Here is a 14698-nt window from a genome sequence, read left to right as displayed (position 1 = left end):
CCATATGTGTTATTTTATTCAATTTAATCTCTTCCCAGAAAAAAAAAATTAGAAACATTTCACTGGCCAAAAGGAGGTTTTGCCCAAATAGCATCAGACATGAGTGAGACATCCCAGAATGCCCTGGACTCCAGTTCCTCCCTCATTCCATCTCAGGCTCCCTAACCCTTAGTTCTGTGGTGATCGATTCCAGCACTTCCCGAAAGGGGTATGCGTGTGTGTGTGTGTGTGTGTGTGTGTGTGTGTCCACATATGTATGTGTGTGTCTAAGGCAGGTAGGTTTTTTAAAGAATAGAGTGGGGGAAACCCCCACAGGTCAGGAACCTAATCCCGCCCTCCACTCACTGCCAGACTGAGACCTCACTTCAGCTTCTGTTTCAACCTGAAATGTTGTTTCTGAGTCCTGTCCGTCTCCTCACCAGGTCCTCTGCGTTAATGTTGCTTCTTCCTGCAGGGCCGTGGCCAGTCTGAACACTCCATTCTCGCCACCAAATCCTGAGGTTTCCCCTATGAAAGCGATCAAGTCTCTCTCAATTTTAAATTATCAGCTGTACTTTCAAGAACCGGTAGGTGTGGGGAGCACCAAGAGCAATGATACCAATGTTGTTGCTCTTCTCTTCTCTTCTCTTCTCTTCTCTTCTCTTCTCTTCTCTTCTCTTCTCTTCTCTTCTCTTCTCTCCTCTCCCCTCCTCTCCTTCCCTCCCCTCCCTTCCCTCCCCTCCCTTCCCTCCCTCCTTTCCCCTCCCCTCCCCTCTGTTCCCCTCCCTTGCCCTCCTCTTCTCTTCCCTTCTCTTCTCTTTCTCTTCCTCCTTCTGTTCTGCTCTCCTTCCCTCCCTCTCCCCACTCCACCCTTCCTCCCTCTTTCAGCTTCTCTCTGTCTCTTAAATATTCTGAAGCATTAGTTAGAAATGACTTTGCAGACAGACTCAGGCATGCCGACCACAGATCCAGTGGGTTCTTTTTGAGTAGGTGAACATTTCTCTGTGTCTGTCTGGGAGGCCACAGGCTGAGGAGCAGGTGATGGTGCCAGGCTGGCTTCTGCTGCCTCTGTGACGTGTGGGGCAGGGGCTGAGTGCTCACTTGAAGGTGTTAGTCTCAGGCTCTTGCTTAGGGACCTTGTACTCTGCTCACTGACAATTGAGCCTTGTGAAATGGCACCAACAGCCAAAGGGCCCTGCAGCAGGCACTCGAGGGTGCTGAAAGAGGTTTTTCTAGGTAGCAGCACAAGTTCCACAAAGATGACTTTCTAAAACAGCCCTGGACTGTGGTGATCCTTGTGATGGGGTCTGACAACGCCTCTGACAGGGGCTCTCTGAGAATGCCGTGAGTCGCCTGGTCAGAAAGCGCTAGAGTCTGTCCTCGATGCTAACCAGTGAACTGAGCTGGACCGTGGGAAGACTTCTGAACCAAGCAGGCAGAAGCCACGCCTCCTTCAGGAATCCCCACCTCCTCAGGAAGCCCTGCTCCTCCCACCACCATCCAAGAGCTCTACCTGCTCAGTCCCACATTGCTATGTGTGTGCTCCTCTCTCGCCTTGAGGGCCAGGGTTCACCTTGCTCTTGCAACGTCTGTGGATGGCCCTGGGTTACAGCAGGGCTGAGCCAATGTTCTCAAAAAGGAGACTCCTACAGCCACATGCACAAAGCCACGTGGTGACCACAGTCCTGGGCCTGGAAGAGGTCACCTTGTTTGGTTCTGAACATGGTGCCCCTTGAGGCGGACTGACCCTGGATCTGTGCCCATGGTAGGGAAGAAGTGTGGACATTGGTCATCCCCACGTGCTGACTTTGCAGTTGGAGATGTTTGATGAAAGCCATGTTGGCTTGTTAATTATGAGCCCGCTAGTTTGTAAGATTCAATTACAATGGAGAATCAATGGACGCCTTCTGCAAGGTGATGAATGCCAGGCGAGAAACGGCAACGGGAGGCTGCAGATTGGCAGTGATGGATGAGAGCCTGCCCAGCCTGCAGATCGACCTCGGTCAGGGTTCTTATTTATAGAGAGCCAGCTTTTCCCCAGCAGCTGCTGCTGAGGATGAGGTCAGGGGCATATGTCAGTATCTGGGGCCCTGCAGAGGCCCCCACAGGGCTCTGACCTGGTGCCTAGAAAAGTAAACAGATACCAAGGGGTGATGAGACTCAGAAAGCACATACATAAGTGGTTCTGCTCATCCATAGCAGAGTCCATCTTGCTGACAGGGAGAGGGGACAAAGGTGAAGGCCAGAACAGGAGAAGATCTGAGAGCGCTTTTGCTCCTGAATATGTGAGGAAGGCTGCATTTTCACCATGACAAATGTTTTGTCAGCCCTGCAAGGAAGGGACAGCTCCTTCTGACCCGAGGGCCAGCATTAAAGGATGGCCTTTAGAGTCTAACACACAGGGCTCCAGCTGCAGTACTGACGCTCATGAACTGAATTGATTTACTCCTTTCTCTTATTCTTAAGAATTTTCTTCTGTCAGTGACACTGTGAGGTGGTTTGTGCAGTGCATAGCTCACGTTTGAGAATGACAGACACCGATGAGGTAAAACTCAAAGACTACACACACTCAGGCCTTAAGCAGGGAGTGTCCATGAGCTGCTCTGATGCTCTTGTCTTTGAGAAAAGGGAGCATCTTCACAGTTGGGATGGCAGGTTTTCATTGTTATCTCAGGTGACATTCTTATTCTCAGCCAAAGAGAAATTGAAATCAGGGCCTGGAGTGAACGTCTCTTTCCTCTTCCTTTCCCCTCCCCCTATGTTTTATTTCATTTTATGTTATTTTTACAATTTATTCAAGTTATATTCCAATTGTAACTACCTCCCTTATCTCCTCCCAGTCCCACCCTCCCTCCTTCTTCTCCCCATCTACCTTCACTAGTCCACTGAAAAGGGGAGATCTCCTCTCTAGCCTAACAGCTCTCATCCGGACTGCCTGAATCCTTTTCCTCTGTGGGCTGGCAAGGTTGCCCTGTCAGAGGGAAGTGATCAAAGAGCAGGACATCAAGTTCATGTCAGAGACAGCCCCTGTTCCCCTTACTAGGAAACCCACATGGAGACTGAGCTGCCATGGGCTACATCTGAGCAGGGGGTGTAGGTCCTCTCCATGCATGGTCCTTGGTTGATGCATCAGTCTCTGCTGGCCCCTCTGGACCCAGAGTTTTTAGCTTTTTTTTTTTTTTTGTGGAGCTTCTGTCCCTTCCACATCCTTCTATCCCCCTTCTTCCATAAGACTCCCTGCACTCTTTCCAAAGTTTGGCTGTGAGTCTCTGCATCTGCTCTGATTCCCTGCTGGGTGGATTCTTTCCGAGGACGTCTATGGTAGACTCTCATCCTGTTTCCTGTCTTCTGCTGCTTCTGGTGCCTATCCTGTTTGCCTTCTGAATGAGAATTAAACATCCTCCCTAGGGTCCTCCTTGTTGTTTAGCTTCTTTAGGTCTGTAGATTTTGGTATGTGTATCCTAGAGCATCTTCAACAAATGGTGCCTAGCCAGACGTCTACAAGTAGAAAAATCGAAATAGATCCTCATTTATCACCCTGCACAAAATTAAAGTCCAAGTGGATCAAACAAAGACTTCAACGTAAAACCAGACACACTAAACCTGTTAGAAGAAAAAGTGGGGGAAAGTCTTGAACTCATTGGCACAGGAGACAACTTCTTGAACAGAACACCAACAGCCCAGACTCTAAGGTCAACAATCAATAAATGGGACCTCATGAAACTGAAAAACTTCTGTAAAGCAAAGGACACTTTTGTCAGAGAAAAACAACAACCTACAGATTGGGAAAGGATCTTTACTATCCCTATATCTGACAGAGGGCTAATATCCAGAATATATAAAGAACTCGAGAAATTAAACACCAACCAATCAAATAATCCAATTTAAAAATGGGTTACAGAACTAAACAGAGAATTTTCAACAGAAGAATATTGAATGGCAGAGAAACACTTAAAAATATGCTCAACATCCTTAGGTGTCAGAAAAATGCAAATCAAAATGACTCTGAGATTGCATCCTACACCCATCAGAATGGCTAAGATAAAAAATTCAAGTGACAACACATGCTGTCGAGGATGTGGAGAAAGGGTAATCCTCCTCCATTGCTGGTGGGAATGTAAACTTGTACAACCTCTCTGGAAATCAATCTGGCGCTTTCTCAGAATAACCATACTTCAAGATCCAGCTATACCACTCCTGGGCATATATCTGAAAGATGCTCCACCATACAGCAAGGACATTTGCTCAACTGTGTTCATAGCAGCTTTATTCCTAATAGCCAAAATCTGGAAACAACCTAGATGTCCCTCAACCAAAGAATGGATACAGAAATTGTGGTACATTTACACAATGAAATATTACTCAGCTATTAAAAACAAGGAAATCATGAAATTTGCAGGCAAATGGATGGAACTAGAAAAGATCATCCTGAGTGAAGTGTCCCAGCACCAGAAAGACACTGATGGTATATCCTCAATTATTAGTGGATGTTAGCCATATAATACCAAAGGGCAATAATACCAAAGGGCAAATTCTACAGATAACTTGTGAGTGATACGTTGTGTGCCACCCTGAGAAGTGTGATGAAATCTCACATCATCCTGCTGCTGTGAATCTGCTCCGCGTTGACAGGCGGGGCGGGGTGGGTGGAGTCTATTCCAGGGTTGCTGTCATTAATTATTCTATTAATTGTTCTATTTTGGTAAACATACTAAAATGTCTTCCCTCTTCCTTATTCCACTAATTTTCTTTATCTTGTCCTGCCTTGGGCTGCTTCTCAACCCCATAAACACCTTGCCTTACTTCATTCTTATTTTTCCTTCCTATTGACAAAGCAAAACATACTTGGATGCCCAGAAAAGGCTCAATGGATGGGAAACGGGACAGGTAGGCATGGAAACATACAAGGAAGGAACATGAGTGAAGTGCTGACTCCAGCTGGGCTTTCAAAATCTTGTTTTCTGTTGTGCCCTGGTGTATCTGGTGGGGAAAACCTTCAGCCATTGAAGGGTCCTCGGTGTTGGTCCCCTTTTGTGCTAGTTTTATTCCTTGGCAGCTGTAGGAACTGTACGATGCCATCAGCTGTGGTCAGTGCTGGCTAGTACTCTCTATGCCTCTGTGACCCAGACTGACCTTTGGCTTCTGTTCTGCATCAGGTGTAGGCTTCATGTTGGTCTGAAGCTCATGGGTATATGGAGGGAAAGGTGGCTAGTGTCTGCTAGGTGCTGTGTGACCTCCATTGCGCTGGACATCAGAACCTGGGGTGCAGGTCCACTGGGGGAATGTTGCTAAAATGAAGTCTGGTTCTGTGGAGCTGCTGGGAATCTACATTCTAAACACCCACCCAAGTGAGGAGATGTTCCCAAATCCCAAGCCTGGAGCAGCTAGGCCCAGGATTGAGTCTCCAATGAATTATTGGGGAGTTAGGAAAAGTTACACTCTCTTGCCCAGAGAAGGTCATGCACATGCCCAATTCTGTGTTAATTCCAAGATATTCTAGAACTTCTGAAGGCTACCCTAAGCATACCCAGCTGTTTTGTCAGGAGACCACCCTCTCTTTTCTCACTGGCCTGGGGCTTGCTTGCCTAGACCTGACTGGCTAGCCAGCAAGCTCTCAGGATCCACCTGCTCTCACCTTGCAGTAGCTGGGCTTGCAAATGGGTGCCACCTCACTCAGCTTCTTCACCTGGGCATTAGACATCACACACATCCCCATTCTTACAGGACAAGTAGTCACCAGCTGAGCTGTCTCTCTAGCCCTCCCGGTCAGGGAGGCATTTCAGACACATTAGCATGGTATTCATCCCCTAGTCCAGCAAGTCTGTGCCTCCAGACCCTTCCTCCATCTGCACAGGCAAGCCCCACTCATCCTCTCCAGTCCAGCTCCAGTGTTCTCTCCTTCAGTAAAAGCAACCTGTTGCCTTTTGGGTAAGCGGGGTAAACTGTCACTTGCTTTACAGTCCTTGCTGCTGCTTTATTCTCGAGGTGTTTGCCACCTGCCTAACTCCCCAAGAACCCTTTCTTTGGCACAACAGGGAATTAAACAGCATTCACGGGATGAGTTAATGAACATGAGTACTTCCCAAGAAATACCAGTCATAGTATTTCTGACATTTTGACTGTATTTGCAATGACCAGTCCCCCTCCACATTACAAGGCCATCTCTGTTTTGCCATAAGTAGCTCATAATTATATATGTTAAATTTTAAAGGATGATATAGAAGAAATGTAAGAAGAGAGGGTATTGGGAGGTGTGGACCTCTGTGCTTCCTCTACCTAGTTATTCCTCCTTCCTGCAGCCTGGCATCTGGACCAGAAGGCGTTTGAGAGCTTGTCATGGCCCATAATAGATAAGCAATTATCTGTAATAACACTCTCACGAGACAGAAGGACCTGGTAATTTGTCACCACCAAGGACTGAATTTCCTAACAAAGGAAATTTGCTGCCCTGTCCGTAGGAAGATAGCCCTGATAGCACTCTAAAGGTCTGACCGATTTAGGACCAAATTAAAGAAGGTGGTTGATGTTCCTCCAGTCAAATGGAGAAGCATGAGCGGAAGCTGTGAACAGAGATGTCTCACCACGTATCTTCTCAGAGCCTGGCCGCCAGCTTAAATCTGTAGCAACCTCCTTGCAAGTCATACCTCATTGTGGGAATCCAGGCAATATAAAAATAGCATTATCCACAAACCCACCTCTCTGAAAGCATCCCTGGTAGCATCTTCTATTCTAGTTTAACCTTTTTCTAACATACAGCTAAGAATAAAAAATTCAAGGAGTGTCATTCTAACAAAACGTGGGCTGGATGGGACAGAAGGTAGGGGCTCCTGGCCATTTGTCAGATGAGAGAAGGCCACGGTTTCCAGGGCGTCCTGACGGGATCTTTTTTTTTTTTTTTTTTTGCCTTCTTGACTGTTCTAGGGAGTGGCCGAGGCTGAACTGGAAAAGGACTTGAGTCGGACTTTCAAAAGCTTCTTCCGAGCACATGATGAGCGGGTAAGGTGCATGTGTGTGTGTTCTAATGTGTGTGCATGCATGTGCCTGTGTGTATGTGTGTTTGTGTGTGCACGCGCACTTTCTGTTGGTTTATGAGCTCATCTTTAGTGACATTTAACCGGTACCAGCCTGTTTGTTATGCACTCTGGACCCACTCTCATAGGTGGTTCAGCATTACTTGTCCCACATTCTGGTGGCAGTGCCAACCAGGCTCACTTCTCCGTTTGCATCACACTTCCGGAGTTTCCAGATCACACGACCGGTGGAAATTCAAATGCACGCACGTGTGAAGGCAGGCCTCTGATGATGAAATTGTAGGGACGCCTTTCGGTTTGCTCTTAGTACCAAGCTGAGGCAAATAAACTTTCCCTCTGCCTGGCATGGGAAGACCTTTTCATCGTACCCTTCTGCGGATGCTTCTGCATATTGAGGAGCCCTGGCCTGCCAGCTTTCCTCTGTGGCAGGGCAGGGAGCTGCTCATTCCCAGTCCCTACCTTCTGCAAGGCTGAGCTCTCACCTCATTGCTGCCAGTGGCTGGCAAGACCAAGCCATTGCTTAGATCTTCAAGTGACTGCAGCAACTGTGGATGGGAGCTTCAGCTCCGTCATCTCTGACCCTGAGAGGCTCCTCTGCTGCCTTCCAAGTTTAGCGTGTGTGTTATAGCACAGGCCCATTTACTGTTTCAGTTTCTATGAATTCAGTTATTCTTGGCCAGCCATGATCCAATAACACCAAAGGGCAAATTCTACAGATAACATGTGACTGATACGTTGTGTGACACACTGAGAAGTGTGATGAAATCTCACATCATCCTGCTGCTGTGAATCTGCTCCTCGTTGACAGGCGGGGCGGGGTGGGTGGAGTCTATTCCAGGGTTGCTGTCATTAATTATTCTATTTTGGTATTGGCTGTCATTCCTAGTTATCTCATGGTAGTGCCTCATCTATGAGTCGTAGGTGTCATGCACAGGACAGGCCTGGAGCACACAGTGCCCAGTGTTCTGTGCTATCCTCGGTTTCTGGCTTGCATTCCTGTATACTTTAACACAGAGCACCCCCCCCCCCCATGCAAGAGTTCTGCTGTGATGGGTTTTGAGTTACAGTCTTCTTATTTGACCTCACTCACGACGCCCTCCCTGACTTCTCTTCCCACAGGGTTTCCTCGCTTTGCATAAAGCCACTGAATTGGGTAAGAGGTATCCCTTGGGGGGGGGGGCAGCAGCCGCAGCAGAATGCTAATGCATCCCTCTCCCTTCTGCCCCAGAAGGAGCCCCAAGCTTGCCCTGCTGTTCTGAGCTTTGACTTGCCAAACAAAGATCCGCTAATGACTAATGATACTACCCTAAGTCTTCCCAATAGGGTGCTGAGTGTCAGAGCCCTGAGACGCTTTGAGGAGTTGTGGAGAGTATCTGGGGCAATCCGTCCCTTTCTCATGAGGACCCCCTCCCAGGATGGAGAGGTGGTTGCTGTAATGCCACCAGCGTGTGCGAGGCAGATGGCATTAGACCCCACCTAAATTTCCACGGGCCCTTCCACCCCATGGTCCTCTTCCGATCACTCCTGTTCCCACTCACGAGGACCATCTTGGTCACCCTGCTGAGCAGGATTTAGCTAAAATCAGATCTGGGCTCACCTCCAAGGCCTCAGCATCCAGCACTGATCCCACAGATGCTTGCTTGGCTCCCAGCACTGCCTCCTCACCACTGTCCATTCGTATCTAAGTAGTGATGGTCACTGACACTATTAATGCTGTCTCTCTTGATTACAAATGGAGGAAGCGGGCCTTAGGAGGTTGACCTGTGTCAAGAGGCCAAGCTGGGGCCTGACCCTAGAGTCCTTCTCCTCTGCGGATAACTGCTTCCTTGCCTCTATTCTTCTCAGTCCCTTGCTAGTCTGTCGACTCTGTGTCCTGAGTACCTGGCTGGGAGGCCTGGGTGGGGTGCTGCCCACAGAGTTCTCAGGGTTGAACAGAGAGGCAGACTCCTACTCCTCTGACATTTAGCATCAAAGCCTGGAGTGGTTGCCTCCTTTGCTTCTAGGGTTGTAGCGTGAAACACTATGTCTGTCCCTGAGGTGCCTTTAAGGGCACTTCCAGGACCCTGCCTACCTCCAAAGACAACATGGCACTCTATACTGAGAACCCCACAGTTGGGAGGATCCCCGAGGAAGTCAGTGAAGAGAAGGCAGATGGACAGGCATTAAAGGCACATGTGACCTTTCACCCCACGTTCAGATGGGAGCAATATCCGCTGGGAAAGGCAGCTTTAGAACCACTTGGCCTGCAGTGGGAGACCTGCAGTGGGAGACCTGCAGTGGGAGAGGACACAGCTGTCTTTTTGCAGGAGTCCTTGCTGACACTCCAGAAAATATCAGCCCTAGCAGGATTATTACTGAGGAGGAAATCGAGTTTTATGCACAGCAGTTCAAGAAGACTGGCTTCAGGTAAAAAGAAGGGAACCCCAGACAGGGTGGAAGGGTGCTCAGCTGTTGGAAGAGGGAGGCAGTTACTCCCACGACAGCTCCCGTGAGTATCAGAGTGACCTGCCCTACAATTGAATGCCCCCAGTGCCAGGAGGCTCACTACCTGTCGTGCGCAGCTTCCTCTGGGGTATCTAGTTTGTTCCTTCTTATGTTTGTGGGTCCCCCCAAAGGCAGAGGTTTTTAGTTGGCTCACCTCCTCCAAGAACTGAGACATGCCTATGCTATGTCTCCAGAGAAGCAAAAACCGTGTGAACCCAAATGTGCATTCCTTATGGCCTTTGTACTATCTCCCATCTGCAATGTCCCTTCTCACTGAGCTTCCTGGGGCAGGAATGTGGCTTCTGTGTGAGCATGGGCCGACCCAGGTTCCCACTCTCTGGTACATACCTTGAAGATGAGGATAACTCATAGGGTCAGCTGCTGGTGGCCCCCAAATCCTCTCAGAGGTACCAGCCTGGTGGAAGAGTTCCTGTCCTTGGCCTCGCTGAGGAAGCAGCAGGTGGGAAGAGGCAGTGTGGGGGGGACCCCACTCTTGTGTGCTGCAGCATGATTGTCCGAGGGTCACTGTGAGCCAACGGTGCTCGGCTCCTGGAAGCTCACCTGCATTGCCATCTGATCCCCTCCGCAGAGGTCCCCTGAACTGGTATCGGAACGTAGAAAGAAACTGGAAGTGGAACTGTACCGGGTTGGGACGGAAGGTGAGCACGTGAGCACTGCTACACACACACACACACACACACGCACACACACACACACACACACACACTTAGATATACCACACACACAGACACCAGATACGCACATATATAACACACACACCAGACATACACACAAATGTGCACACACTCACACACCTCACACTGAGACACCACACACACACGCACGCACACACACACGATCCCAGAGCTGCCTTTACTGTGCTCCCACCTGGCAAGACCTGGGTTCTGCACAGGGATCTTGGCTTCTTCCTTGCCTCTGGGGTTGGGGTGGACCCCACTCAGGGTTTCCGGTTAGGGCCTCTTGCTGGTGAGAGCCCTGGACTAGCTTCTGGTGCTAAGGATGAGTAGGACCCTGGCCAGGCAATGACACTATTGTATGGGATGTTCGAGTCTCCGGGTGGCAACCCTGGTCAGGGCTGCAGACTGGCCAGGGTCACTTGTAGGGATGACAGGGACAATGGCACCGATCCACAGAGGCATGCTAGGCTCGTAAACAGAGGTGGCTTTTGCCTCTGATTATGTTACCTCTTGATTTTATCTTGAATCTCAGTTTCCTCATTTGTCTGCCAGATGATGATGGTTTTCAATCTCTCGGTCTATAAAGATAATAGTTTTGCATCTTAAATGTTAAAACACAAAACTTGTATTTTTTTTTAACCAGTACATCAGTTTAGAAGCCAGGCCTTCATAGGCTCCTCTAGGGGTCCAGTTACCTCCTTTTTTCAGTACTTGTAATGGGGTGCTTATAAACAGGCTAGATCTAATCCCTGCATGACACTGGGAAGACCAAGATCATGTTACCAGCAGTGCCTGCCTCAGAGCTGTGCCGCTGAGAAATGGGTCGGCGCACAAGAAGCTTTGAGGGAGGGCCCTGGCACAAAGTAGCTCCTCAGCTAATACTCACCGTCATTGTCCTCACGGTCATCTGTGACTGACACGTATGGCCAGGCTGCAGTCCCACAGAACAGAGGGGTCCAGGGGTGGAGGGAAGCACGGACGACTCTGAAGGGTGGGCAGGGTGGTGCTCAGGCTGGAATCACTGTCAGCAGCAGCAGCACTTTTGAACTTCACGGGTCCCTGAGGGAGAGTGATGAGGAGCAAGGCGCTCTGCAGAGTCCTCAGCCAAGTCGGCCTGAGGCTGCTTAGAAGCGACTTAAAAAGATATGTCAGACGTCCGGTGCATGCACGTAATCCCGGGTACTTCAGTGTGAGTCAGCAGGATCGCTACCCAGCAACACCCTGACTCAGACTAAAGTTAACAGGGTAGAGGCCACAGCTCCATGGCAGAACACTGGCTGGGTGTGTGTGAGGCTCTGGGTTCCACCCTTAGCACTGAAAGGAGAAAGACAGGAAGAGATAAACCAAATAACCGCAGAGTGAGAAGAGAGTCTGTGACTCTCAGCATCCCTGGAACTCCTAGGGATGTGTCATATCTGCCCCTTCTGGTAGTACTCGGGTAACTGTCATGGCTGCCCCACTCATGCTCTTGAATCTTGACTTGGTGGTGGTGGTGGTGGGGAAGGTTTGTTCATTCATGTTTCTATGTGCAACAAATGTACGCAATGCCCGCAGCGGCCAGAAGAGGGCATCAGATCGGCTGGTGGCTGCCAGCTGCCATGTGGGTTGCTGGGAACCAAATCCTGTCTTTGGCACAGAACCTGAATCTTTCACAGGAACAGCAAGCGCTCTTAACCACTGAGGCATCTCTCCAGCTCCTGGCATTATCTTATTAAATCAAAAGGAGTCTTGTCCTTTAAGAATATCTATTTTTCCTTCCTGATGCCACTGATTTGGTTCTGTGAGCTAACTGAGATAAGACAAGGTCAGCTGCACTGACCCTTCTAACACACACCACACACACACACACACACACACACACACCACACACACCCCACTGCACTGATAGATCCAAATTCTGATGAGCCTTCCCTGAAAAGCTTGGTGGGAGCAGAGCCAGCGCAGGGCAAACGCCTTCTCATGAGATGGGTTTTCCCCAGATCCTGGTCCCAGCTCTGATGGTCACAGCTGAGAAGGACGTCGTACTCCGTCCTCAACTGACCAAGAACATGGAAAAGTGGGTAAGGGAGTAGCCCGGTACAGTGGGTATCAGAGCGTCCATCGAAGAGAGCACTGGTGCCAGAAGGGAGGCAGCAGAGGTGGACATCCCCGAGGGGCTGGTTGGGGGTCAGCGAAAGTCCTGCCCTGACCCAGCTTCATTGCTGACCTCACTGGATCCTCCCTCGATGCTCCCTTTCCCTGCACTGATGAGGTCTCTTTGTCATTCCTCATTCCTGTCCTGAATGACACAAGGGTCTTCCAAAGGCGGTCTGTGGAAATCATAGAGGAAAGGGTCTCCTCGCAGATGGCCCTGCTGGGCATAGCACGGGCCCCAAACCAGCCCTTTTAAGCATTCTGCTGCTCATCTGCCTGTGTGGCGTTTTCTTTCAGATCCCTTACCTGAAAAGGGGACACATCAAGGACTGTGCTCACTGGACACAGATAGAGAAGTAAGGAGCCTGGGGTCTCTGGGGGGGGGGGGGGAGGGGAGCGTGATTCCATGGTCACCTGATCTATGAGCTGTCCAGCTTCGTTCTGCCCAGCTCAGGTCTGCCGGGTTAGGACAGTGAGTTCAGACAGGTTGACCTGCCCTTTGCTTCTCTTCCAGACCTGCTGAGGTGAACCAGATTCTCATCAAGTGGCTGGAGACAGAAGTCAAGAACCCATCATTGACCTCTAAGATTTAGCCAGAGGCATGTCCTCTTCTGGGGATGCATGTTAGTGGCCTTATTCAGAACTAGCTGCATCATTCTTTGGCCAGCCAGTGATTATCTTTAAGTGAAAGTGATCAGATGTGATGTAATTTTAGGTCTAGGAGAAAGTGTGCGTTTAGTTCTTTGAGGATGCCCACACCATCAGATGAAGGATCACACCTTGACCGGAAGGAGTAGGACAGCCAAACCCAAAACTGTTCCTTTGCAGCCAAACCCAAAATTGCTCCTTTCGAAACAGCTGATCCAAGATTAGGGACCTTCATTCATTAGAGCTGAGACCTTGGTGCTCTTGGGAAGCCAGGCAACTGCTCAGAGTGGGCATTGCTTTCTGATGGACAGAAGCCTCACATGGGCCTCCATGGTGTTGTGTGTGACCTAGACCAGCCCTGTCCAGGAAGCCTTCCTGAAGGATGCTGTGGGTGGTCCATAATCTGTTTCTAAGCAGTATGTACTCGGGTATTGATCCAGATAGTATTTGAAACTTGCTATAGAGTCAGAGGAAGTAAATTTCAGCCATCACTCTGCCAGGCTTGGGCTGACCTAGCTTTGTGCCTCTCCTCCCCACACACCCTCCTCCTTTCCCTTGTCACATCTAGGGAGACGCCGGTTCTTACTGATTTGTCTTCTGCACTTGTCTGCCCTCTGTCCTGCTTTGAACAACAGAGTCTTATAGAGGTAGCCTTCTAGCTGCCATTGGATCCTAAAAGCTTTGCCCTGGGTACAGTCCATGCTCTGAGACCCACCCAGCCCTGCCCCATCATCCCATGATTTCTATCAATAGCTGCTCTCCAGCTTTTCTCTCCTTGAACCTTGCACTCACACCAGCCAAGCTCTCCTGACCTCCACCCAAGCTGTGCACGCTCTGCTATGGAATCTTCCAGCTCCCTCCTCCACCAAGCCCCAGTCTGGATGATGTACATATCCTCTCTCCTTCCTGCCCAAGCTGGGTATCTTCACATCCACTCAAATGCACATAAACCCTCATCACAGGTGGAGTCCCTCATTCTCTCTCTCTCTCTCTCTTTTTTTTTTTTTTTTTTTTTTTGGTTTTCCAAGAGAGGGTTTTTCTGTGTAGCCTTGACTGTCTGGGACTCCCTTTATAGACCAGGCTGGCCTCAAACTCACAAAGATGCGCCTGGCTCTGCCTCCTGAGTCCCTCATTCTTATAACGAGCCTGTCCAGGGGAACCTGACCGGGTGGGGGCCTTTGTCCCAGTGATTGAGCTTTTTGTGTTGAGAATGTGCGTCCTAAGTCTGGAACCAAGCAAGCCAGTATAGACAGCTGATCTGCTCCGTCCTTGCTGTGATCTTGAGAAAGGGTTCCTGTGCCTTAGTTCCCTCAGCTTTAAAGAGAACATCAATAGTAACTAACACTCAGGTGGGGGGGTTGTCACTGTGTGATACATATATATATATATATATGAGGGGCAGCTATAGACAGCTGGTTCTGAGGACTCTTGTCACAAGACCTCAGAGGGCTTTAGATCCCAGTGACACCAGGATCACCATCACCCTTTTGGACCTTAGAAGTGAAGGGCTTGTTTGCCAGGCAAACATGTGACCCTGTGGAATGCCTATATGAGCCAGAAAACATTATTTTCCTGGCTAGATGTATGCAAGCTCATCTGTAAGGAAGATTCCTCTGAGAAGGTCCCCCTAAACCAATGGAACGCCTCACATATTCCTGAGCCCAATGAATTGGCTCCAAAGCATTGCAAAAGTAAAACAAACACAACCAGACTTGCAAGGTTGAA

General features: G+C 49.4%; 1 protein-coding gene across 1 annotated transcript in view; it reads left to right on the top strand.

Annotated features, from left to right (window-relative positions):
- The window catches only part of Ephx2 (epoxide hydrolase 2), a 40233-nt gene extending 25535 nt beyond the window's left edge, over positions 1 to 14698 (top strand). Inside the window, exons 12-19 of the mRNA XM_021654550.2 lie at positions 455 to 566; positions 6901 to 6975; positions 8130 to 8163; positions 9317 to 9416; positions 10084 to 10153; positions 12172 to 12252; positions 12623 to 12681; positions 12840 to 14698. Coding sequence (XP_021510225.1) covers positions 455 to 566; positions 6901 to 6975; positions 8130 to 8163; positions 9317 to 9416; positions 10084 to 10153; positions 12172 to 12252; positions 12623 to 12681; positions 12840 to 12918 — 610 coding nt within the window. The 3' untranslated portion in view covers positions 12919 to 14698. The remainder of the gene's footprint in view (positions 1 to 454; positions 567 to 6900; positions 6976 to 8129; positions 8164 to 9316; positions 9417 to 10083; positions 10154 to 12171; positions 12253 to 12622; positions 12682 to 12839) is intronic.

The sequence above is a fragment of the Meriones unguiculatus genome, chromosome 9 (genome assembly GCF_030254825.1).
Source record: "Meriones unguiculatus strain TT.TT164.6M chromosome 9, Bangor_MerUng_6.1, whole genome shotgun sequence".
NCBI classification, from domain to species: domain Eukaryota; kingdom Metazoa; phylum Chordata; class Mammalia; order Rodentia; family Muridae; genus Meriones; species Meriones unguiculatus.
This window is presented reverse-complemented; position numbering and strand designations above follow the sequence as displayed.